Source organism: Camarhynchus parvulus, chromosome 3 (assembly GCF_901933205.1).
Source record: "Camarhynchus parvulus chromosome 3, STF_HiC, whole genome shotgun sequence".
NCBI lineage: Eukaryota > Metazoa > Chordata > Aves > Passeriformes > Thraupidae > Camarhynchus > Camarhynchus parvulus.
Window position 1 is genome coordinate 34,537,632 of NC_044573.1, and position 27,535 is coordinate 34,565,166.

Here is a 27,535-nt window from a genome sequence, read left to right on the forward strand (position 1 = left end):
AGAGTCAGTATTGCTTTGTTTAAAGGCAGACTACGCCGTGAAGTTTCCCCACTTGCACTTACCTGAGAACTGCTTTTCATCTAGAGAATACTAGATAGTATGTGATACTTACTTGGGGAGAATTGAGTGAGAGATTCCCAAGATATGCAGTCTTCCAAAAAATCCTGTATTTTACAGAAACTAGTTTCTTCTGATCCATACAAAATATATTATTTACCAGGACTTCTCTCTGCTAATCCTGGTGTTCTGCTTTACTCATGGGGAGCTTGTAAGGAAAGAAAATTGATTCGGCATTCAATTACAAGGATCAACAAGTGAGTCTAAAGAGATTAAAAGCTGCATGTGCAGCAAGAGTTCAAGTGCTTGGAAACAAGAGTGAGTATCCAAACTTGCCTGTTCTCTAATTAGGTATTGATGCATAGATCTCTTGAATGTAAGTTGCACTTAAAGCACATACTGACTGTGAGCTGTGCCTTAGAAATTTGAGAGAGCAATTACCAGGCATCCTGCAGCTGCTGCCTTCTGTCAGTCAGAGCTTTCACTTCTCAGTAAGTTTCCTTGAAAACAACTGCTACTTCAAAAAATATTGTTGATTGGTTTGTGAAATATGATACATCATGTGTGTGAGTGGTCCTCATCAATGTGTCGGCATGGTTCAAGGTCAAGGGGACCATGCTGCTTTCTGCCGTGGCCATGTGTGAGCTGTGATTTTAGAGTTCAGCTCTACCAAGGATGGCTGTGGAGCTCCAATCCATTTTCCCTGGGAGTTGAGGTGTAGACTTTCATTGCCCTATCCATTGAAAGTGGGACTACTGGATGGATGCATGAAAATAACTGGCATTGATCCTGGGAAGATCAAATCACACCTTCCCTGGGACTTAAGACTTTGACCATTTCTATTCTGCTGATTTAGGCTGTACTGATAATTCCTTGGTGGTACAGAAGTGATCTCCTACATAAGTAAGACCACTTGATGTGACTCATAATCAGTATTCTATAACTGTTTCTGTGAATTTTTTTTCTCATTTGAGAAGATAAACTGGCTTAAAGGAGGCATTTCTTTTTACTCTGTGCCTTCTGGCTATTTTCACGCTTGCATCTCTATACAGCGGTACTGCATTAGAGGAGAGATTAAAAATCCTCTTTAATCACACTTCTTGTCACCTGTTGGTGCACTTGCTCCTCACAGCAATTGCAGATCCATTATTAATCTCATGGTGCAGAAAAGGATAAAGGTCATTCCACTATTTCTAAAAGGGAAGTAACAATGGCCTGTTTGTAAAGGGAGCATCCATGAGTACTGAAAGGATTTGATGGGGAATATAGGGTCAGCAAGGAAAATATTCACCTTAGAAGGAGGAATGAAGTCCAAGTGAAGTACCTCACAGACACCATCTACCATGGAGTTCCCATTATTTATTGCAATAATTTTGGCAGTCTTTATTGCACTTTCATTAAACTTACTTTGTGTGTGCTCTAAAGAAACAAGGATTTGAGCAAGGTAACAGTCTGTCTTGGAGCAGAGAACTAAACAGTCCTAATACTAATTGAACAGTACTGCATATTCCTCTTTGGCCGTCCAAAACCACAGATTTTTGTGGTGGACTTCAAATAGGCATCTGCTTTAAAAAAATTAAATGTGAAATGCATCTTCTGAGATGAAAAAGATAACAAATTGTTTGGTACGTAATAAGGTTAACATTAAAGGAGGATAATCTGATACCAAAAAGGTAGAGGGATTTAGTTGTTGTGGGCTGAGGTTTTGTTTTGAGGTTTATTGTTTTTAGTTCAGTCAGAACATCTGAAAGGTATTTGAAAATCATGGCCAATCACAGCTGGATGAGAATTTGGTCTAGTATAATGAAAAAGTAGGTGAGTCTGCCAAACCAAGTCAAATGTTTTAGATCCTCTGAACCTGTATTATACTTGCCCTAGTCAAATTGGGAAAAGTGTGTGAAACAGTGCAAGTCATTACCAGTTACATTTAAACCAAGAGGGAAAAGAAAAACACAGAAAACTGAAGGCCAGGCAACCTAAAATTCCTGGTCAAAACTAGTCTGTAGATAAATAGATAAAAGAGATGGGGTAGGGATTGTCAGGACCACAGCTGGATGTGAAACCAGACTCAAAACTCTTGAGTGGTTCACTAGGAGCAGGAGGGTTTTTCAATGGGAAGTAGAGACTGAGCTTTAAAAACAATTTTTTTTTTTTAATAAAAAGAACAAAATCTATTTTATTTCTTTTTCGTGGGTAATGAAACACAAGATGCTGTATAGACTCTGTGAAATGATATGGCATATACAAAAAACATTAGATGTCAAATGGTGCAGTTCTGCCTGGGTTTAAAAGTTTTAAAAAAAATTAAGTATATACTTCTAGTGTTTACTTTGGTGAAATAGTAATGGTTTTTTGCCAAAGTGAATTGTCTTGGTAGGCTAATATCTTCAGTGATGTTCTGGCTCAAATACTGCTGGATTTTTAAATTTGGATGAAGTTTCCAATACTTTGGAGGACAAGGTTAGAATTCAGTATTTTTCTCAAAGAATGGAAGACATGGCTAGAGCTGTTAGAACGCCAGACCACAGCCTTGTGTTACAGGTTTGGAGATTTTTTTCCCCCTCCCCCTGCAATTTTTAACTTCTCATGCACTAGAGGCTTCTGACAAATGTCCTGGCAATGCATGATGGGCTGTGCCAGTACCTAATAGTGGTGCTGTTTCAGACGTCTGTGCCCTATTGACATGCCTATGGCTAACCTGATCACAAGATGTATTTTCTCCTGTGATGGACTGACAGAGACCACTGGGATTTAAACACATTCCTCTGTTATGAAGAACATATCTTGCTTCCAAGGATTGTTTGGCAATTTCATCAAGAAAATCTGTCACTGTTTTAGAGCATAGCCACCACCCTCTGTGGCCCCAGCTCCTCCTTTGTTGTCCTGGTATTTTCCAGTAGTAGCACTGCAGGATGTTAAAAAGCAGCCCTGCTTAATTTCTAGAAGGAGTTAAGAGAAAGAAGGGGGATAGCCTTGTAGAAAATCACAGAAACAATCAAACACTAAAACACATGACCTGATGGAGAAAAATTAAAATTGAAAAGCAAAATTAAAATACATTTTATTTGTAAGAGAGGTTGTAGGCAGGGACACCCTGAAGTGTCCTGAGGATGACTCCTCTTAGCAAGAAATTTGTGTACTGGAGGATAGAAAAAACTGTAGAACATGAGACCTTGAAGATGAGAAATGTAATGAAGCTTAGGGGACACTTCCTTTCCATTTGTTTGTTGTTTCTGCCTAACCTGAATTACCCCTTCCATGATTTTTGCTGTGTTACAGTCAATCAAACTGTGGAATTGTTTAATAGGTCGGTTGCATTTCCTCCATTACTGGTGGTTTTAAAGAAAATATTAAGACAGGGATGTATCAGGGAGAGCTGAATTTGTGTTTTCTCAGCATCCCAAGTATCTTTTAGTTTCTTTTACAGACTGCAGTTGCCACAAAATAGTATTTCATTCCTTTAAGCTGTGAAGATATTTTTAAGTAATTGTATAAATAAATGCATTCATTTACAAATAATAGTTTCAGTTTTATTTTAATTCTGGTTTCTCTGTTTCTGGATCACCTTTTTATATGCACAACCGAAGGACTTTCAGAACAGTTCTGTAATTGTGTTCATAGGGAATATGCTGCAATATAATCTACTGCAGTAATAAGGAATATACTGCTTAGGAAAAATAAGCAGCGCAACCTGAAGAGTAAGAATCCAAATAGTTTTTCTACCTAGCTTGTTTTTGTATGCTGGCAAGGCAGCAACAGCATACAGTTGCCTTATAACATTATTATGGGCCAATTCCAATGATATGTAACCTTCTCTTTTTTAAACTCTATCAGCTCAGCTTTGGAAAAATGGAAATCTTTTCTGTATTTTGTTTATACAGACAAAGGATTCAAATTTTTCTGTTTCCTTCCCTTTCATTTAATAGAAAGTTCACAGCACTTACCCAAGTTCCTTCCAGGGCTCTGGTACAAATACTTCTTTATGCTGAAGGAACATTTGAAGTCCTGGAAGCATGAACCTTTTAATCCTTTGAACAACAGAAAATTGTTTTGAATCTTGCCTTCTGGTTTGGGAGAGCTGGAATTTCTGATACTACAGAAGAAAATGCCCAAACTTGTCGACAGAGGCTGATACCCTGAGGCATCTCATGTGCTTGGTGTGGCCGTGTGTAGAACTGCTGCCTTGCAAGGGACAGTTTGCCAGACTTGCATGTGTTTCTGAGATGTTCCAGGACTTGAATTAAAGAAAACCATAAGTATTAGGAAACTAAAGAAATCTCAGTAGCAGAATTTTTACTTTGGAGTAGTTCAGCCCGTAAAACTAATATGTATTTCATTAGATTTACACGTAGGAGTGTAAATCTACATGTACATTAAAAACTAATTAAATAAAAAGGACTGTGTCCCTTTGCAGTTCAGATTGGTGATAAAGGCTTAAGAAATGATCATGTAGTGTGAGGCTGTGGGGTTTAGTTTATGTAGTGTGAGGCTGTGGGGTTTAGTGCCACCTTTTTGGGCTCTCACCCCCAGGACAAAAAGGCTGTGGCCATGCAGAGCTAAATTTGTGTCAGAACTATTTTTCTTTTAACTCTGTGGCAGGAACTTTAATGCCAAATCAAGTCAATCGTAGTCATGCTTGACTTTATATAGAAGCAGAGATGTCATTTGTTCTTCCACTGCCAGAAAAAACCCTACATCTTTCTGGAGACCATCCCCTCTGTCCTGGCTTCTTTCACAGATGGGCAGCTGTGTATCAGTGCTTGGGCTGGATCGATCTTGTATTACTGGGTTATCTGAGAGCTAGCAGACACTGAATTTATGTTCACAAAGCCATGGCCTGTGTCTCATGCCCATTGCTTTGTTGTGGTAGTCTGCATCACAAACAGGATTTGGAGTCTCAGATATGTTTAACTGCTGTGTGCTGTGAGGTTTTGGCAGTTTGAATTCCTTTGTGACACACTAAGCTTGAGGAGTCCAACCTGCAGTTTTCTCTTTTTTGGTAGAACAATGAATTCTTGAATTTAGGAAAAGATGCATTTATTTAATGTTAGCTTTATGTTCTTTTGTCCCTTGGTGACTGTCATACTTACATCAATAAGGCAATAAAATTGGCACTTAAAAACAACAAGAAAAAAAGGGGAACTGAAAGATCTTTCAGCATATTGTGGTGGAAGAAACGCATTATTATAATTTCACTGTGTGTTGCTTACTCAAGCTTCAACCTGGCGTATCTAAAGCTAGAGTTCTTCATTTTAGCGCTTATTTTGCCTTTACTCAGTCTCAAGACTGGAGTCTTACAGATGGTTCTAACAAAAGTAATCCTTGTCTTGTAGCTGGATGCATAGGCTTAGGTCTATAGTTAGTCTGGATATATACACTTACCATAAGGGAGGATGTTAAAAATACACACGTAGTGAAATTCTGCAGTGGTTTTCATTGTAGGAATAAAACATGCTGTTTCCCTTCAGGATTTGCAGTTACTTGCATAGTCTTGTTTGGACATTTAAAAATAACAATAATTAATGGGAGATTGTTTCTACTTCTGATGAGGCAGGAATTCATCTCTTCTCTTTGGGTATGGGGGAATCAGTAAAAATCTGGAAAGCTGCAGTCAAAACAGTGAAGCCAGAAGCAAAGGGATTAAAGGCCCTTTGAGTTGTGTTGGCACTTTTCCTTTTTGAGAAGGTTTTTAAACTAACAGCTTGAGCTGCATAAACTTGAAATATTTCTCAAGTGTTTGTTTATGTGAATTGCTTTCTAATGAGGTCATAGCTGTTTTCCCGGACACAGTGGTATTTCCTCCTCTTGCTCTTATTTTTTATGCTGCTTTCTACATTATGCCTTGAAGACAGAACAGGCATGTAAAAATCAAACATTGCTCTGGATACTTCCAAGTTTCAACTCTAATGCTTTACAATAATTTCAAATAATTCAAGGCTGGAACACAATATATGTTGAAAGAAGTGCTTGAAATGCTTTAGAGTTTTAAAGAAAAACTGTGTCATTGTCAAGAGAAACTCAGTTTTTAGCTCCCAGAAGTTAAGGGAATTGTGGTGGATTGAAAGGCATCTGAAAATGCTGATTTTTCATCTCCCGTGTGAGATTGATCACTAAGCAAAAGAAAAATCACCTGACCATAAAGTGGGCACAGTTTTCAACTCTAGTTGGCTAGGCGTTATATATATATGTAAATAGTCTTTACCATCTGTTCTACAGAAATCAGAAACATGGACAATTGTCCCTTCTTTTCTCTGCTGTTTGCTTCAAATGCAACGAAACGTGGTGGGTTTACTACAGCATTTGATAGTGTTGTTTCTGAAATAAATGGCTTCCTGTTTTCAGAATCTTTGTTTTTTCAGACTAGATTTAAAGGTTCTGAAAGGAACAGACTGGTGGACTAGATACTGCTGTACTTTGGGTGGCTGCTTTCACAAATTTTGGGCTAGTGTCATATGAGGCCAAAATTTTATTCTGAAGTGGCGAGGAGGGAGGGGGCTTAAGTAATTGAGTAATATAATGATGATAGTGTGAAGTCATAATTTCCTAATGACTAATGTGGAGTACTATAGTTGAACATAAATTTGGAGTGTTTTTCCTACAGTGTCTTGAGTCATAATGATTCAGCCCTAAGCCATGGAGCTGCACAGTGTTGTGGAAGTGGGGGGATCAGTTGGCAGGTTGAACTGAGTGGGCTTTGAAAATGAAATGAAAGAAAAATCAACTGTGTCTTTTATATCTGTTTTTGTTAATAGCAACATATTTCCTGTTTAACAGTATCTGTAAAATAGGTGATGGAGGAGGGTTCATAAATGTGGGGTAACGGCAAGGTCAAAACCTCTATGAAGACCTTGTGATATATGCATGCTGTGTAGATCTTCATAATCTGGAACCAAATGTCTTTGGTATAAAATAATAATAATGATGAGAAAAAGCTGATTAAATCTGCAGACTGTTTCATTGGTTTAATTAGCATCTTTTTTTCCTTTTTTTGAATGTTAACAAAGTAAACGAGCAATGTTCTTCCCAAAACACTTAAAAATTTTGAGAAACTCTTAGTTTCCCACAAAGTTTGGCTTTAATTCTATGTCAAGGCTCTGCTGTAGATGGGGGCATACAAGAACTACCGATCTTATGTTTTTGAAATGCTAAAGTGATCATGTAACTATTATTACAATTGAGGTTTGGGTTTTTTGTGAGGAGTTTGGTTGTAAGCTGGCCATTACAGCTCCAGGTTGCTTGAAAAAAGAAGTGTTCAGTTCTGCTTAACAGATCATGCAGTCACAAAATGTTTGGGTGTTGGTTGGTTGGTTGGTTGATTTTTTTAACCTATCAATTGGACAGCTTTTAGTGCAGTTTATCTACCTGAGTACCAAGTGCTTCAGAGAGGAAGATTACACTTAAGAAACATCAGGAACTGACTTCTTAAAACAGAAAAACATATTGTTTCATGTGCTGAAACTTGAAGTAGCTTCAGGTTCATTGAGAATGAAAAATATTTAGCACCTACAAAAAAATACCACCACTGCAGCCTTTTTCCAGGATTTTAATTTTTCTAAATTGAGACTTATAATTGTAGACAGTTGTTCTGAAGGGTATTTTGAGCAGCATTTTATTTTCTTCCATTGTTGAACAGAAAATAAAATATACCATGTTCTTAAAATGAAATTGTATTTGACTTTACAAGATGAAAAAAAAATCAACTGTCTCTTTTATATCTGCTTTTGTCAGTGGCAGCATAAGCTTAACTATTTCCTCTTTAACAATATCTGTAAAACACTTTTTTTCTTTTTCTTCTTTCAGAAGTGAAGCCAACTTGCATATTTAACAGCATGGAGTATTATGATGGAGACATGTTTCGGATGGATGCTTGTCGATTTTGTCGGTGCCAAGGGGGAGTCTCCATTTGTTTCTCTGCCCAGTGTGGTGAGCTACACTGCGACAGGTACTACGTGCCAGAAGGAGAGTGCTGCCCAGTCTGTGAAGGTACAGTCTCTTGTTAATCCTCTCTGCTTTTAATTCTGCTGCTTTTTTTTCCATTTATCTGTTCAATGGAAATGAGCAATGAACTCATTGAGCTTTTGTTCTTCTGGAGTTTGCAGATTCCTCCATAATTCAGTTTATTTCTATATTTTTGCTGTGCCTGAATGTGCTGTCATGTTCTTTGCAGTGCTCCTCTGGCCTTGACAATACTTCTTAGACATGGTCAAGTGTGCCATGCTTTTTGGGGGGCCTTCTTGACAAATGACATAAAAAGCTGTTTTTAATTTCAGCACAGACATTGAGACAGGTATCTCCAGAGATGTAGTTGTGACCCTGAGACAAATTTTGTTTGCTTTGCAACCTCCTTCTTATTCTGTTCAGCTGGAGTGATGCACACAACTTCTTTCCTCTACAGTTACAGAAAGCAATGGGGCAGCAATCCGATGCCAGTTTTCCTCTTCCTCCTTTGCTCTGCTGAGAGCCTTGCTAGGCCTGCAGTCCTCCTAAAAAAGGCTCTGTGGGAAATATCACATTGACCCTCTTGCTAATACTAGAAAGTATTGGAGTAATATTCTGCCAGAATAAAACCAGGATTCCAGCAGAGGAAGATTGGGGTGGTGCAGGCACTTGGATCTTGCCTCATTGAGGATTAGCTTATGGCCACCAGGTAGGGAAAAGGCCTGTGAAACACTTTTAGTCCCTTAGTTTAAATGTGGACTTAGGAATATCTTCTCAATAGGTGAAATCACCTGGAAATCTGAAATCTTCTCAGAGGAGAGGAGTCTAGTAATTACTGTGAATTTCAAACACTTTGCAGTCTCCTTAATACCATTATTCCTGTAGTTCTTTGCAGGAGCAAATAAGCCAGAAGATCCGATATAGTCGCATTTTATTCCAAGCAGAGGATTAGAAAGTAAAGTACCTCATAAAAATACATCTCATAGAGGCAGCTGTAAGAGCTGGACCTTCTCACTCAGCACAGGATCTGGTGAAAAATAGCTTGTTTTGTTACAAGCTACTGAAAGCTTCAGAGATTTAAACCCAAAACCTGGATAATAAAATATCAGGTGGGAAAGTTTGGAAGTATTTTTTAAAGAGTATTTGTAATTTTTTAATGTTTTGGTGTATATTTTACGTATTTTAGTGTCAGTTTGTATCATGTTGACACGTGGTGTTCACATGTAGAGAAACTGAAATGCAAATGTTGTAGATTTAAGTATTCCAGAGAGGTACCAATCTATGTTTGCCCTGAGTTTAAGACCTGGCCTAGACATTCATTGCTGACTATACTTGAAGGGAGGATCCTAGATTTGTGGTCTTTCCTGGTGCAGTTGCACCTACACTTACAAGAGCCTTCATGCTCTAAAAAAAAAAAAAAAAAATCTGTGATATACTGTCATTTAATGTAAGATTGAAAAGGTCTAGAGAAGGCATGTCTGGTGTGGTGAACTCTCCCAAGTAAGTGCAGATCCACTCCTGAAAAAGCTGCTGTAGGATTTGGATTTGGTGACTTCATAGAATATATAAAATCTCTTGGGTTCATTTGCTGTGATTACTATTTTTTCTCATATGTGAATATTCCAAGATTTGGTATTATGAAATCATTGTGACAATATATATACATGTATATCTATATATCTGCTCTATCTGTCCTATCATATTCAGATATAGGTGCTGATTTTCCACATTGAACTTGCAGATCTAGATATGTCCCTTATCCTCTTTGATGATTTAAATATTCAGCTACCTTATTATTTATCAATAAACTGTTCTGTCATATCATCATACCACAATAAAATTTGATTTCTCCATTTTTGCAACGTTTCCATCAGACTAGCAAGAAAACCTGGTGACATTTCATTTCAGATTGATGAGTTGGTGTGTATTAGTTTGCAGTGGAAATTTCTTCTTTAAGACAGGTCCTTACTAAGAATAAAATGGATAACATTATATAATTATTGTGTACTCTTTTATTTTTCTACTAATGACTGTGGCTTAATACCAAGTTACAGGGTCCTTCATCAAACCACCTGGTGGTATATGTCTTGCTTCTTTCTGTTGTGTATTGTTTTGATAAGGGTTATGGCACTAAATGAAGGAAATCTGAATTCTGAACGGTTGGATAGTAAGATGCATGGTGGTTTTTACTAGAAATCCCTCTTGATTTAGTGACATTCTTTTAAGTGAGCCTAGACAACTGGTTCCTTTAACATATTATAATTGTCCTGGTTCCTTTAAACACTCAAAAAAAAAAAAAAAGATGGTTCTGGTCCCTTTTTAAATTACTTGGGTAAAGTTGACACTTAAATTGACAAGGTCATGTATTTTAAATGGGCAGAACATATCAGCCCACTCATTCATGTTTTTCTAGTTGCTGAAGAAGGGGCATTTTTTCTACCTTCTCTTCTTCTGTTGAGTATTTCATGGCTTGTTGTCAAGGTGATTAGTTGCTTTCTACAAATATTTACTTGATTATAGAAATATCAAAAAAACCCCAATGCTTTTTTTCCCCAAGAATTCTAAAATGACAAGTACTAAATTTGGTGTGAGTTGTGAAGTACAGGCAGAAGCCCTTCTTGGCTTAACTCCAGGAGGAGTTCTTTCCCAAAGTTCTCTAGGCTATATCAGCATTAGGAGATGTAATTTATAGCTTTAAATGCTACTGACCTTTTGAAGGGTATCAGGAACTTTGTGCTTTGAGTTGCATAGAAGACTATTGCAAGTAGCATAAGTCTTGTATGCCTTTTCTGTGCTTTTTCTGTATTCCTCTGTCAATCAGAATCCTGTACATAGGTTGAATGATAAAATTCACTTCATTTCTTTGTGTATGATTTGATTTTTGGCAAGGTCAAAAACCTGTATGTTGGTTTTTTTACAGATGCAAGATTATCCTAAAACATCAAAGGTGCAAAGTTAAGAATTTAAGTAGCATTTTAATTTTTAAACACCTTATTTTCACAACCATCTGGTTTTGGGCTTATTCAGAATTTTACTAAAATTCTGAATATCAGTACAGCTCAGGATGGGGATGATGTTGTCTGCCATTTCACTCCAAATGTTTGGAGTGTCATAAAGTGGCTTTGAGTAAGACAACAGCTACTGGCACTGCTACAGGTTTTATCTGCATTAAAAATGCATTGTCTTCCTTCCAAAGAGGACTGATGAAACTCCAAAGAAATAATCCAAGTTTCATTCAAGCCTTTTTTCCTTCAGATAGGACGTCTTCTTTCTCCCAAGTCTTTCCATCTTAACACTCCTGGAAAATTAACTTATAATAAATCACTTGTGTTTATTGGATGTCAGCTAAAAAAGATGCTTTCAGATATATTTATTGCTTTTAATATATTAAATTTGCTTTACTATGTAATTTGTAGTGTTACTTGCTTTGCAAACCTGACCTACTTACTGTACATTCTCAGATACTTCATTTCTGAGCCTGACAGTTACCATTTCTTAGCCACCATGATAATCTGTATACATTCACATAATGTATATATCTTTGTAACTATTAATATCAGTGCAACTTACCACTGGAGTACCACTTATCTCTGGAGTACTATTATTTCTGAAGAGTAAAAGCTGCTTTTATTTCCAGAAATGGGGTAGCATATACAGACTTTCAGGGAACTTAAGGAGAAATTTTATACAAAGTATGCTTCCTAAAATTCTGTTATTTAAATATCCAGATCTTAATTTGACTGCTAACAGGTAAGTGGGACTTGTGGCTTTCAAGGGGCAAGAACTTCAACTGAAATGAAATTGAAAACTGACCCTGTTCAAAAAGATAGAGTATCTTTAACACTAGGATGAGGTGCAGCTTAAAGCAACAAATGTGCCAGAGGCCTCATCGTTGTTCATAGTGTAAAAGAGTGTTGCAGTCCTGACAGGAGTCTTTCCAGTGGGTCACTTAGAAATGTTGGTACCAAAAAAAGATTCAACAGATCCAAAGAACCATTTTGTCCTGAAGAACAAAATGAAAAATATTAAAGCATTAATTATAACACAGACTCTCTTGCGATTGCTCTCATTTCAGACCCGCTTTATCCAGTCAATAACCCTGCTGGCTGCTATGCCAATGGGCAGATCCAAGCTCACGGGGACCGCTGGCGGGAGGACGACTGCACGTTCTGCCAGTGCATCAACGGGGACCCACACTGCGTGGCCACCGCCTGCGGGCAGAGCTGCCTCAACCCTGTCAAGGTCCCCGGGGAGTGCTGCCCCGTCTGTGAAGGTAGGAGTGCTATTCCCCCTCCTTTGGATTTGGTCTGTCATGGTCGCTGCTTTCCTGGCAATTCTTGGTTCACTTTAAAAGCTGGTGTGGCATTGGCTGGTTACTGAATAATCACAGAGGGCAGAAAACATCAGTGTGGTTTAACTACGCCTGTATGTTGGCAATCCCTGGCACTCTTTTGGCATAAAGAGGTAGTTAAGATCAGCATTATTTACTAATTTTTCTCTTAGCTTTGCTTAAACCTTATTAATAAATATAGGAGAAGTTAGGTCAAAATGTTTGTCACTATAATTATTACTGTTAATTGGATTATTCATGTTTTCTTCTTCATCGCTGTCATTTACTTGCAACTAAAAATCTCTTTGTACAACATAGTTTGATATTGGACATAATTATTTCGGTGAAACTTGTAAAAAGAGATGTTACCTGGGAGATAGATTAACTCTTCAACTTTACAATTATTTTTTCATTTGTTTGTGGAAATACATGTATATGGTATAACTGACTGAGATTTAACCTAACTATAAGGTAAAATGCTTGCCCAGCCTGATGATGGAATTGTGAAGACTTGCAAGCTGAGACATTAAAAAAATATTTTGAATTGCATATGTAAATGTGCATTTAGAGCTGCATTTTATGGAGTAGCTGTTCATCAGGAAAAACACCAGATAAATTTAGAAACGGTTCTTCTAGACCTAGAGCCATCTTCACAGTACACAAGCACTTGTGGGTGCTCAGTGAGTTGACACTTAGAAGTTTTTCTCATTCCTTCTCTGATTAAAAAAAAAAGAATTTTGTATATCTACATGTGTCTCTGGGCCCTTCTTGGTTTGCAGTATCTATCCAAGTAAGCTCACTGGGACACTTAGTTTTTAGGATAAATCTGAGGAGCATAAGGATTTCTTACAGGTGCTGTTTAACTCCAGAATTCACATCACTAGGTATGAAGAAGGTGTTTGATACAATGTGTAAAAGCTGCAATTACAGAATTGCACTATTTGCTTTGAATTAATGTCATGTGAGGAAGCAGGTTAACTGCTGTTAATCCCCAGTGATCACCTCAGGATGGGTATCACAGAGCCTGTGCTGTCACCCCTCATTAGCTAGATGTCTGAGCCAGCTTGGGAAGGCATGCAGAGAGAAAGAGAGGCTGATGGAATTATTGTCAACATGAGAGGATTCTTTTCCTCTAATGAGGGAAGGATAGGCAAATGTGTCTATTTTCCTATTTCCCTCTTCCAGACTGGAGAAAATGGATGAGAGATAATTGAATTAAATGCGCATAGAAAATGGATGAGAGATGATTGAATTTAATGCATATATATATGAAGAACCGTGGGAAGCAAACACAGGGTCAAGCGTAGGCTTCCATCCTTCATTGCTAAAGGTTGCAACATAAACAAGCTGGTGCTTCATTAACACATGACAGTAATGCCTCTGCAGTGTTCTCAGGACACAGATTAGGTCCTCTGGACTAGGCTGCATAATTCTGTGCAATAACACGTTTGTCCTTTTAGAAGACGGTGTAGCTACAACTGTTTAAGTCCATAAAAGTTGTTTTTGTGAGTGACATATGGAGTACAACCATACTTATGGTACAAATGGATGAAAACTGATGCAATAGAATTGTGGAATCAATATTTAAATAAGGTCCTTGTGTCATCTAAATTATATATTATTAAATAATCTGACTTCCTATTTGTTTGTCATGATAGCCTTTGTATGATGTATGCTTAATTGTAGTCATCTAGTTTTGAGTGTATCATCTGGAAGGCAGTGATACTGAGTGGTATTTTGAGGAACCTCATAAGTTTTAAGCTTAAAAGCATCACATTTGCCTTGGTGGATTTTTTTTTTTTTTTTTTTTTTCAAAAGGTAATGAAATTATCTAAGTTGTAAAACCTACAATTAGTAGAAGTGCTTCTAGTTCATTCGGGATCGAAGTTTCAGCATACTTAGGTACCAGTGGTCAGAGAACATCTGAAAACACTTGAATACTCTCTTATTTTTTCCCTTCCCTCTCCTACAGCAAACAAATATAACAAAAAAATTATTATGATCAATTATTGCAAATTATTTAATTACAGGAATCCAGATAGAGGATTATTTCAAGGATCAAAAAAACTGGACTGTTAAAATACAGTAGTGTGTTCAGATGCTAGAACTCAAGATTTAAAAAATTAAGTTTGCAAGAAGCTCCTCTGAATGATTTGGTGACAAGTTATTCAGCATTTGAGACTTAACAACTTAATTTTGTGATAATGACAAATGAAAAAAATCTCTGAGAAATGAACCATCAAGGGTACCAGCAAATCTCTTAGAGTCATGTTTTGGAGCATTAAAAAAGTTCAAGGCTGTTATGCCTTGTGATGAGCAGCCTGAATAAAAGTATTTAAATAGATGAGAGCAAGGTGATACCTGATTTGAAGTATGAGCCCTGTGTCTCTCTGAATCTGTTAACATTTTTCTTTGAAAGCACACGTTAACAAAATCCCAGAACATTAGGAAAAAATAACAATGTTAGATGCTGACTGTCTGCATTTAGCATTAAGAATATGTATCTTAAAATTACCTTTTGTAAAAAAGGTGTTTGAGCCTTTGGCAGCAGGCAGTTGTGTGTAAACTGTAGATTTCTGGCCCACCTCCAAGGTCAGATAGCTTCATGTGTCTTAAGCCTTAAATCTGAGATTAGTAGTGTTTCTACTTGGAGTTAATGCGTGGGGTAGGAAACAAGTACTGTCTGCTTTCATTACAATACAGCTGTCGCTTGCTAACCCAGTAGGCAAGGACCTTCTTTGGATTTCTGTTCTCTGGTTTTCTCCTTGTTCTAAGGCTGAACTGGAGAAGGATGCATGCCCTGGGAAGACAGTTAAAAACTTCTATTTCTTTCGCACAAATGATTTTCCCAAATTTTAGGTTTATCATTTAAATGACAACCTAGTCCCACCTAAAATGCTATTTTGTTTCTGCCATCATCCAGCCACCTGACATCTCTATTCTCTTAAACAGGTAAGCTGTATGGATCAGCGCTCCTTCCCATTTTAAATCAGCTTCTCACTCTTTTTCCTGAGCATTGTTTCTGTTGATGAAGTTCTGCTGCTGATGCTCACCGTGCTGTCCGTGACCTGCGGGAGTGGTGGGAACAGGGGAGAATAAGGTCCTGGCTGGGAAGCTGGCTGACAAATCAATCCCTTGATTTTAATGATTCTAATGAAAAAGATGCACAGCACATTTTAAGGGAGCTACAAGCAATGAAGTAAATTCCAGGCTCATTTTTTCCTAAAGAGGAATTAAAATGTACTGTTAGCCATTTGATTGTTTTCTGCATTCCACTTCATTGCACTTGCATATCCACAGCTTAACCTGAATTTTGCAGTGCACTGTATGAGCAGAAATGTTGACTGTCTGCGCTCTCCAGTTTGGTTTCTCCATCTTTCTGCTTCTCTAATTTCCAACTGTTAAGGAAAGAGAAGCAGAATTCTTATCTAGTGTGGGCAAAGGTCTGGCATTGGTGATATTATATAAGTGTCATATTTTGAACTATGTAAGTTAGTAAAGCAGAAAAAGCAGCGTGCTTTAGTGATACGTTCAATAAATGGGCAAAAATAATGTAAACTTTGCAGCTGATTTTGAAATAGTAGTTTACTAGTGATTGCAAAGATAAAAATACCTCATTTTGCACTCCTCTTTTGAATGAATGACTTCCAGTTCTCACTCACATCTCAACATATCAGTACTCTCAACAAGAGTGTATACCCTAGAGAAATAACATCATTTTTGCAGATTAAATTTACTTCTTTTCAAAAGTTTGTGTAGTTGCATCATGAATATACTTTGCTTTTTAACTCTTACTTGTATACTACATTTCTTGATTCAGTTGTATCTCTTACTTTCTGCATTAATTTTTCACTTTTTTGTGGAGACTAATGCGGAATGTAGGAAATAATTACTTGATGTTAGAATCTTAATTGTCCATCAGATCTAAAGCAGGAAGAAGAATGGGACCTGCTGAAAACTCTCTACTACCTTAGTCAGTTTAGTGGCTGATAGACTAGTTCAGGTCCATATTTCTATTTAGAAATAAGTACTAGGTAAAGAATAATAAGGAAGACATTTTATATGCTTATCACTATTTTTAAGCATGCATTTATTTCTCATTGGACTTCTATTTACATTTGAAAGAGAACCCACTTCCAGCAGCCAGTTTCAATTGTGTGAGCTTACTTTAAGCATGTCAGATATAAGCTCTTTAATATGCAAACCAAAGCATTTAGTCAAAGATATTTCTGTCGTATATTTTGGTTTGAGTGTTGAGGGATACAGGGATTTGTGAGACAAATTTAGGATTTGATGAGAAAATTCTAATCAAAACTGCTTGTGGATCTGGCTTGGCTGTGGCTCATCCAGACTAAAAGGTTGTTAGTATCAGTCACTCCTGACTCTTCCTCTCTGATCTAAATGTTGCTGTACCTGCACTTCTACCAATTCAGTTATTTCTTGGCTGGTTTATAATCAGTTTCAATGAAGGATATATTTGTTCCTCTAGATAAGTTTGCATTCCAGCAGCTTCATAAGGATAAATTTTTTCTTGGATTAACTTACAAAAAATTTTGCTGCCAGAGATCGCATATAACGTACTAGAAATTCCGTGTACAAAGATTCTTGAAATATGAGCACAGTATGTCAGCACACAAATGTATTCGGCCTTTGAATACAGTAAATTCAGTACAAAGTAGAGCATTCCCATTCCATCATGAAGAAAATCCTGATGTTCTTGCTACCACAGTGAGAAAACCAGGCTGTGAGGATTGTAGAGACTAAAGTTACATAAAATCAGCTGTTGACACTTGTCTAAATTAGAGGCCAAAACGAAGCAATTGTGATGTTTCGGTTACTGTACAGAGCTGATTTGTATCTGTTCTCCTTTTTAATTCTTCTTAACATGCTGCTGTATATGTATCCGTGGTGTATATCCTGTATGTGTGCTATGCAATACACGTTCCCATGTTGATTGGATGCCTAGATTGGTTTGCCATGTATAATTTTCTGAATGCTTGCCTTGGGTTTGCTGGACCTGGGGAAGATGGTAGCAGTCGCTCTCCTCACTTCAATCTTGCTGCTGCTGGAAGCGGAGGCTGAGTGAGGTGCTTGAAATGCTTTACATTGGAGCTCCCTGGAGATATTGATGAGGAGGAAGAGACAGGAGCATGGGGTGCATGAAGGAGAGGGGTATTTATGGATGTGGTGTGCCAATACAATGGGTTTGTATGTGGATTTAATTTTCAAATCTGTGGGCAGCCTCTCTTGAGTTGCACTGCAGCTGGTATCCACTAGTATATTTACCAACTCTGTTTGATGTTTTTACCAGCTCAGATCAAAGCTAAATTTATTTTATCTATAGACAACAAAGCTAAAAAGAGCAGTCAGTGTCTTAGAAGGCAGAGTATGAATTCATATGTTTTAAAACAGAGAACTGACAGAAATACGCTCACCAAATTCAATAAGAGAAAATACAGCATGCTATGCTGTGAGGAAACAGATTCATTTTGATTTTTGTCTCAACATTGTTGGACCAGAGGTATATGGGGGAAGGGCTGCACATGTGCCACTTGCAGGAGGCAGCTAAGAGAAGATGGAGGAAAGCCCTGTCTCTAGGGAGACTTTGCCTGCCAGCCTTTTCATGTCTCACATGGAATAGGCAGTCAGTAGGAGACCACCAAGGACACTGTGTCCTCCAGAGAGGTTCTCCAATTGGGTGGCAAAAGGTCTTCACCAATGCACTGCAGTCAAACACTGAGCTGGGCCAGTGGTCTCCTGCCAGCAAGCAGACCTTGGGAGGAGATGGGGGCTGTAAAAGTAACTGTGTCACAAGCTGCTGGCCTCTTTTTTGCCCTCACTTTTTGCCCTCGCTCTTTTTGCTTGCTCTCACTCATTCATTCTCCCTCTTGCTGGCTGGTCACCTGTTGACCACCCCCTTTTCATTACCAATAAATGGTTCTTAGATATAATATTTGCCTTGTTTGGCTTAATTCTGTCCTAGATCATCTGTTTTAAAAGAACCCCCTGCAGTTCAAAGCACAGTCCAAAATTTACAGAAGACAGACTGAATAAATTGGATTGGTTCAGCTTAAAATAAAACTATGAAGTCAGAATGTGATCATAGCAGTCCTCAAGTGACTAAAAGATTGTTGCAAAGAGAAAGATAAGACAGAAAAGAATGAAATTGGATTACAGAAGAGAAAGATGGGATTTAGAGGAAGACAGAAAGTTGTTGAGGAAAACAAAATTCTCTCTGTGGCATGTTGTGACTAAGATTGTCTTTTTGATGTGTTCAGGGCATGGCAGTTGTATTTTCAACCTTAGTGAAAAGAGATTTGCTCAGGAAATTGCTTGCATAACTGAAAGCAGTAATGGTATTTCACGTGTAGTTTTCAGTGCTCATGCAAGTGATGGCTGTAGCCTACCGATACATAGCTGGGGGCTTGGAGGGGGAGGCCTGTTTGAGGTCTTTTTAACTAAACATCAAAGTCATCAAAACCCTTTTGGCAAGACATCTTAATACAATGTGTCCACTTAAATCACTTCTTCCCAGTTACCTGACACACTAAAGCCCATGAGCTTAATGATAAAATCCCAATGTATGAGGCAGGGGACTGGGTACTTTGAGGTGGCTGTTTCCATAGGGAGAGAGGCACAAAGCCTTTCCATGGAAAAGGCATGAAATTGGAGACAAAGGCATATTGAGACATGATAGTGTGGAGGGGAAGACCTTCCTTTATCCTTGGCCTGTCCCCAAACTTAAGCTCTTCAGTTTACACAGCTTTTCAGGGCATGCACCTCCTTTCTCTGATGACAGCTGGGAGAAGAAGGCCCATTCCCTTCTGTGGATCCAGCACAAACAGTTAGTTAGTTTTAAGCTTCTGATGGATGTTTCTGTATAGCTTCTATAGCTCCTGTAATGATATTGGCCCTCTGGGATTTGACTTTGTTTATTTATTCTATTATCTATTTATCTGTTTAGTTTGTTTTCTGTTTAGATGTGTCTTCATTAAGAGCCAAGGCTTAGGCAATCATACTGGCCTTCTGTGCTTTCCCCATGGCTTTAGAGCCAATGGCTTATTTTTGCAGCACAAGGAAGGGATCACATTTCTTCAGATTAAAACAGACGGCTAGGTAGAAGGGAGAAAGGGGCTTTTCAAGTGCCATAAGGGACTGCAAAATTTTTATATGTGCTCACACTTCTTTTGGCTCAGACCAGCTCTTTATGGGGATTGGTCTGGGTTCCTGTTCCATTGCAGCTAACCAGATCCATGGGCAATCAGCTAAATTGGCAGTTTGTACTATTGCTTACTGTTTGCTTCTTGCTGGGCTAACAACTTTGCTTTCTAAGTAATATTACTGTGGTTTAAATAGCAATTCCATTTTTAACAAATTTTACAAAAAAAGAGGGAATATACCGTATGAATATATAATAGCATGGGAATACTAAAGAAGCTACAGTGATAGAAAAAACTGTTACCTTTGGGCTATCTGCAGACAGCCGTCTGCAAATTGGAATAATAGCTGTGTTCACAGGAAGTAAATATTGGTTAGGATAGTATGATTTTTTTTTTTTAATGAGATAATAAATACAAGCATTCAGCACTGGCATTGATGCCAGAAATGTCCTTTAGGGAGGTCTCTGGTTGCTTCTATTCCCTTGGATCTCTCGGAGGCTTAGGCTATTCATAGAGAAAGCTGATACACAGTAATTGGTTATCTCACAGCATGTCCTTCTGCAAGAGAGCCCTCAGGTACAAGTGGCTGGGTGCCAGCATAAGCTGTGAATGAGAAATTAAGTGTTAAACAAAATCCCCTCAGAGGATTTTCATGAATAAGACCCACAGTACTTTGCTGTCATTATGGCTGACACTTTATCTTCACAAAAAGAAATTAACATTTTCATCAATAAAGGAATCCAAACTCTAGCTGAGATGTAATTCAGTTCAGTTCCTTTAGCGTGTCTAGCACTTCATTAAGTAAAAACAGGCAGCAGAGTCCAGTGAAAAGAAATTTGATTCATTCAGGATGAAGTCAGTGGTAGTGAGCAGTGTTCACTGACACGGGGTGTGGGCCCAGAGTCCTCCTTAGAGCATGAAATGTAAGTTATTGTACAGCAGCAGTGCTGGAGCGCCCAACCAGCCCTTTCATCAAAGTCAATTAGGGGATGCAAACGCCACTCTGCAGAGAATTAGGCTTCTGTTTGCCAGATCATGATTTAGTACAGTGGTTCTAGAGAAGGCAGCTGAGCCTGTGGAACCACTGTGTGATGTAACCAAACTGGCCAGGGCAAGCCAGTGAAATTCAGGAAGACTTTACGAGTACGGAATAACATTTTCATGGTTTTCAGTGATTCATTGTTGAATTCAGTGGAAGACTGCTGGAAGGATAAATAACCAGAGAATCCTAATGAATATGTGTCAGAGGATGTCTCACTTACGAAGAACCTCATGGATCCTCCTCATTTTTTTCAGCACCAATGGTTTTCATAGATTTGCCTCAGATGTACACTAATTTAGTGTTTATCTTCACCTAGTAAAAATAAGTGAATGGCCTTCTTAATGTATTTTAACAATTCTTGATAGACTTAATTGATTCTGCTTCAACAAGATGGTTGTTTCTTAGTGTCATTCCACCAAAAATTGTCAAAAAAAGTTCTTATCAACATTAAAATTCATTTGACATGCATGTTAAACCAAAAACTTCTAGAATTGATTATTACAGACAAAAGGTTTTAACTTCACATTTTGAGAGTAGAAAGTATGTATTTTGATTGCATCACTGCAAAAAAAGACATGTATGTACACCCCCAGCTTCTTTACTCTGCAGCAATAAGTAGTCTTTGATTGTAATAGTTACTTTCAATGAAAAAAATACATATTTAGTAGTTTCAGGCTGGCAGCATGAATAACATTTGAGACAAAAGGCTGCCAAACTGAACTATGTGTTTGGAGGTATCAATGAATGTATTTTCAGAGTTACTTGTTACATTAGAAAATTGTATCACCTAAGTCCTTGCATACATTTATAAATTGTTATGTGATGCTGAATTGTTGAACCCTGATAGCCAACACAGCTTAATTCTGGGAAAAATTTCCTGTGAGGCATTAGGTATTTCAAACCCAGGAAGGAAATTCTTTAGCCCAGGACTCAGGACTGATATTTTTCATGTAATGAATTGGAGGGGCGGGGAGGGCTGGAATGCAAACTATGAGGATGGAAAACATTTAGTCACTCTTGGAATGATATGAATGTTTTTACAGGAAGCTTAAGTAAACACACATGCTGCTGCTTAGTAGGCTAAGTTAACTTTTTTGGACAGTAGACAAAATTTAAACAAGTATGCAGACTCGAATGAAAGGCTGTTGAGCAGCACACCCTTCAGGCCCAGTTTTGAGCCAGTTATCACTTAAAACATTAGGTAAAAAGTTAGATTACAGTTTGTTTGGGCTTTTTTTTCTTTTTTTTATGGTAAATGCTTGAATGCACTGATTTTTAATTTTTTTAAGTCATTTGATACTGGTTTCATATGATCAAAACATCTTACTTCTTTTAAAGGTGTAGTCTATGTTATGAATTACTACAGAAGAGGGAGCTATTTCACTTTCCCCAAACATGGGCATGTTCTTTATTATTCATGCTGGAGATCTTTCTCCTTGTTTAGAACATGATTTTTATTCATTTTTTTTCTTTTCCCCCCCAGAAGAGGTTTTCATTTTATGAAAACAAAAAGAGATGTTGGGCAGCCTAGAATCCTATTCTGTTGAGCTTACTCAGAAGAAATGTTGTACAGAGGAAGAAGCTTAGAATACAATAGCTACTTCCGTACTTAAAACCAATTTTGTAAAACCATGGAGTAGCTATTTCCCTCCCATGATATTACTGAAAGTATGAAACAAAACCTTTTTGAGTTAAAATATTGCATTCCAAATGAAACAAAGCGAAGAGATTGTTTTTCATATAATATTAATAATAAAAATACCTTGCCAAGAGGTGAAGCTTGCATAATGTATTAACTTAAAGGAGAACAAAAAAATGAGACTGATCAAAGCTGGTTGTGGCTGTTACTAAATAATTCTTAACAGAGAATTGCTCTTACAAACACCTGGAAGAAATTTTGCTTCCTGAATAAAAAAGCTAGTTTTTAAGTCATGAAGTAGATTCAGAGAGACAGTGTTAGGCAAACATGTACTTATTTTGCAAAAAGTAGGTAATCAGTACTTGGCAAAAGCATACAGAAATCATCAGAAATTGAAATATTTGTCTTCTGCTTTCAGTTCCTTGATTAGGATTCATCAAGGATATTGCTGCTTTAACTGGAAGTGTCCTGAGTTTATATGAAAGTGAAATTCATGGAGTCATGCAAGTTGGAAAGGATCACAAGATTTTTCTAGTCCTATCTCCTTAAAGCAGGTCCTGTGAGAGAAGGATGTCAAGGCCTTGTCCCAGTTAAATTTTGAATATTTTGAAGGATGGAGATCGCACAAGTCACCATGCCCATGTCATAGTTTGATGATCCATGTGGTTCAAAAGAAAGACCAAAACAGCTTTTATCAAGATGTCATTTCCCATTTCGTGTTTGTGTTTGGTGCCTCTCATGCTAGCCTGGAGCCACCTCCAAGATTAGCCAGGTCTTGTCATCTTTGTACCCTGGGGTTAAGGAGTGGTAGAGAGCAGTAGGATGCCCCCTGACCCTCCTTCCTCAGGCTGAGCAAGCCCTGCTTTGTCTCTCAGCCTGTCCTCATGTGCCACCTCTCCAGCCCTGGCCAGCTCAGTGGCCCTGTCCTGCACTTGCTCAGGTGTGTCCATGTCTGTCTTCTACTGAGAGCCCAAAGCTGGACACTACTCCAGCTGTAGGCTTCCAGGTGCTAAATGGAGGGAAACCATCACTTCCTTGTACCTGCAGGCTCTGCTTCTGCTGGTGCAGGTCCCTCTTGTCCTTCACACAAACCAAAACTGAACTCTTGGTTCTCTCAGAATATATTTGGCTTTGCAGAAGGGTAGTTAAGTGTAATCTTTCTTTGCTTTCTGATACAAACTCTATGGCTACAGTTCAGATTTTGAACTAAGAATATGATAGGAAGATGGGTATAATTTTTCATTCTGGTTCCACACTTAAGAAGGATGCCATTTAGTTTGTTAGTTGTCTTTTGTATAATTTATATAATTATAATTAAATTTTTTTAACAGTAGAAGTTAACAAGATTGCAATAAATTTTAAATTGTCCCTGGTTTTTTGTCTATTTTTATTTGTTTTCTAAGGCTTTAGCAGTCAATGGTATATTTCAGTTTTCGTTCTCTTCCTTTTTTTAAAAATAATTTATCAAATTGTATATATAATAAAATTGTAATCCTCAGAAACAAATTTTCCCGTCTCCCACTGGAACATGGGTGCCCCAATTTCTTTCCATATCTCAATACTTGAGCAATACCTCAGTATAACAAATTTAGGGCTCAGTACTAGACCAAATTGACCATCCTTTGTTCTTGTGCATGTATTTATAGTAGTTCAGACTGTTAACAGAAGAAAATATCTGCTCTTTGTACTACAAGCTGTGTCACAGTACTCAGCAGAAGTGGGAGATCTCAGAAATCAAAGAAAGAGGGATGTAGGGATTGATTTTGCTCATATTACAGAAGTATTCTAGATGGAAAAAATCAGTGAAAATAGTATTCTACCTTGATACCTTCTTTTTTTTTTTTTTTGACAACAAGTTTTTGTGTTGCTATTGTGAATATAGGTCCTTAAGGACAAAGCTAGCTCCAGACATTATTTGAATGCCACCCTTCTTTCACCATAAATGCAGTTTGATTTCAAGCTGGAATGATGAGATTCAGGGTTTGATCACATATTTTAGTATTTTTCAGTGGACTAGTCAGACTGAATGTCCACCAGCAGCTGAAATATCTGCTGTAGATTTTAAAAGTTGTTTTTAAGCAAATGGCATTGTAAAGACTTTATTCTAATGCTATCAACCTCACAGCGAGCAAAATGATAATCTGCACCAAAATTCAGCAGAGAAAGTATCAGAGAGGATATATGGGAGCATGGTGTTCTAATAGGAATCTGCCTTCATATATAAGCGCTTGGCATCAGCAAAATCTGTGCTCCATTAAATACATTGTGTTCATCCAAACTCTCTTCAATCCCCTTCTCTTTCTTTCCTTTTCTCTTTCTTTCTATGGTATATTGCATTGTTGGTAAAGCACACAGGCAGAAACAGCATCCATTTTTCCCACCCATTGTCTGTGCATTTGTGCACTGGATCTTCCTTCAGCCCTTTCTAGCCAGAGCAGCAGTGAAAGCCCAGTTCAGATTGTGTGGTGGTACATGCTTTTTCAAGCTTAGCTGCTGCTTGCCTATTCAAATAGCCAGAAGTCTGGTAGAGCAGATCTGGCTTTATTTGTTGAGTCTTGTCTAGTGAAGTGAAAAGGCCTGATTTTTTTTTTTCCTGGCTGCATTTTTGCACATGTGGGGGTAGGGAATGAAATTATTTCTTTTGTCCTCTGTTTGCAGCTCATTGAGAAGCAGGCATGCATATAAAATTACTGTATCTCAGGGTTTACCTTTAGGGAGAGAAGGGAAAAAGAAACAGATTTGCAAGCTTGACTGGAAACATTGAGGATGCTGAAAGCTGGCCCAAAAGTGGAAGGTAACAGAATAATAAAATACAATGAATAGAGGACAAACAAAAACTTTCAAATTAATATACCAACAGTTTAATTTCATCCTTTATAAGAAATACCATATTACTGCGTGTATCAAAAGCACAAAAATTGTGTCTGTGTGTCCAAGGCAAAGGAGCATCAAAATACAGATATTTAGTTTTGGAAAGTCACCAAAACTTTTGCAACAAATATATATAGATGTATACGTAGATATATAAAATTATGGATGGTTTCCCTAGATGTTAAGTTACACCTGCAATTACAGAGAAGTTAACTTGAGAGGTAGACTTTAATGATAGGGAGTGAAACACAGTCCTCTTTCTCTCTAGCTTTAGTTTACACCCAAGTGGATCAATGAATACTAACCAACCTGCATCTCCACTTTCAATAAGGTTTTTTTGCTTTTTTTATAGACATGTTTTACCTCACATCTGCAGTCAGATGGTAAAGCTGCAGTCTTCTTCAGTTCTCTGGCTTGTGTTAGTGTCAGTGAACTTTGCTCTGGGCAGCAGTAATGATTCATATGATTTGTACTGGTTTTAGCTACCTGTGAGTACAAGATTCCTGTGACCTTTTTGTCTTTTGAAGTGTAAGGTTTGTGGGACCTGGCCAGTGACCTGACTGTAGCTTCAGGGTAGCTCTTGCATTCTGGCCTTGTGCATGTTTAGGATATTTTGGTTAGAGAATGGAATAGTGCTAAAAGTCAGTTTGGTTGCAGAACTAGTTTATATACTCGGAGGCCTAAACAGCCAGGATTAATTAATGGAATTTATCATGTTATTGGTGTATATTGGTATATAGCAATATGTTCATGATTCCTAAACTACTGGTTTGGTGAAGTTGCAAATGTTAAGTATTAGACATGAATGTGATTTAGTCAGATACTTTATTAAATGAATTTGAAAAGAACTGCAAAGAGTTCATTTAGACTAAAAGTACTGTAGCTTGATAATCGATGGATTTTGAAATAGTTTGCTCATTATGGATATTCTTCTACACTACACATGGAAACTCAGAGCTGTGAGATGAAGAATTGATGAAAACCAATCCTTTGATCTCCAAACTTATTTATATTAAATCCCTACCAAAAAAAATAAAAAAGAAAAAGTAAAAAAATATTAAATAAGATGATAATTGAGGGATCTAGAGAGACATGATGCCATTATGCAACGTCCAGTTTGTGCATGAACAAAGCTGTTGGTGCTGTTCTATATATTTTAAAATGTATTGCTACTTTTCTAATAGAAATTATACAAGCAAGAGAATTTGAGTGTTACTCAGCAAGTGCATAATCTGAACCATGACCTCTGAGATAAATTTGAAGTTATCTAACTTAATTGTCGTGTCTTTAATGCAGTTTTTTAATTCGAAACTCTAGTTAGCTGACCTAATTTTAAAAGGATTAAAAACCTTCATTGCCTGCATAAACTGTTGTGCTGGGAAGAACAAGGCCGGAGAGAAGCTATGAAAACTGAAATTGTGAAAGACAATGAAAGCAGAAAAGTTCATTCTTGTAATAGGATAATTTTCAGTTGACTGGAAGGCATGGGTGCAAAATCTGTGTGCTGGAATGTAGCCAATAGGCACAGAAATCAGTATTTTGTTTAACAGTGTATACTTCTAACAACTCAATCTACGTTGAGTAATATTTTACCCTTACTCTGAAAGTAAAGACTAGCTGCCTATAAAATGGCAAAATGGTAAAAATGGCAAAATCTGTGGTCTGAGGATGAAAGATGGCAACACGTGGCCACCTCCACTCCATATAGTTTCTCCATATTTTCACAGTTTATCACTCTAGGTATGGAAGGCTTTTTAAATTTAGTTTTGTATAAATCTTCATTTTTTGAGATGGAGAAGCAGAGTACACTTAAACAGTTGAAGCTCTGAAATGAAAGCTACAGTTCTTTAAATCATGTAATTTTTGTTTCCTGAATATTTTGTATAATGTTAATAATGCTCATAACTATGAACTCATTGGTTCTTCAGTGCCTGAGCTCTATAAAAAACACAAGATAGACAAAATTAGTCTCAGAGAGCAAAAAGTTGTTCAAGAAAAGATAGGTATTGCTTTCCCCCTAAATCCTGTTTTATAATGGTCATTTTGAGGTTTCTTGTTATCTCCGTAAGAGTCTGGATTTTTTTTTATTCTAACAACTTTCTATACTAGAGCATGTTAATATTTCTGTCTACCCTATGTATCAAAACAAATTTCATACTCCAGCATACTTAAATGATGTCAAAAAGTAAGTATTATACTGTTGATAAATAACTTAGAGTTGACAATAATCTCCTCAACCTCAGAAAGCATAATCTGGGACTGCAAGTATGCTGTAAGAAGTGATGTTTTCTATAAATAACCATGATAAATGCTCTCCAGAGGTCTTTCACATGCAGTGCATCTTTCATTCCGTTTTGGTATTCAGAGTCTCTTCTGCTGTAAATTTCAGCAGAGGTGATGTTATTCACATGGAGAAAGATTTGACTTCTGAATTACATGTTTGATGTGCAGTTTGGTAGTATCATCAATTCAGCTTCAGAGAAACTCTGCTCAGTTTC

The 27,535-nt window shown here is 37.5% G+C and overlaps 1 protein-coding gene across 1 annotated transcript in view; it reads left to right on the top strand.

Moving 5' to 3' along the window:
* The window catches only part of CRIM1 (cysteine rich transmembrane BMP regulator 1), a 174,475-nt gene that overhangs the window by 109,877 nt on the left and 37,063 nt on the right, over window positions 1–27,535 (top strand). Inside the window, exons 6-7 of the mRNA XM_030945169.1 lie at window positions 7,858–8,040; window positions 12,071–12,268. Of these exons, the coding sequence (XP_030801029.1) occupies window positions 7,858–8,040; window positions 12,071–12,268 (381 nt within the window). The remainder of the gene's footprint in view (window positions 1–7,857; window positions 8,041–12,070; window positions 12,269–27,535) is intronic.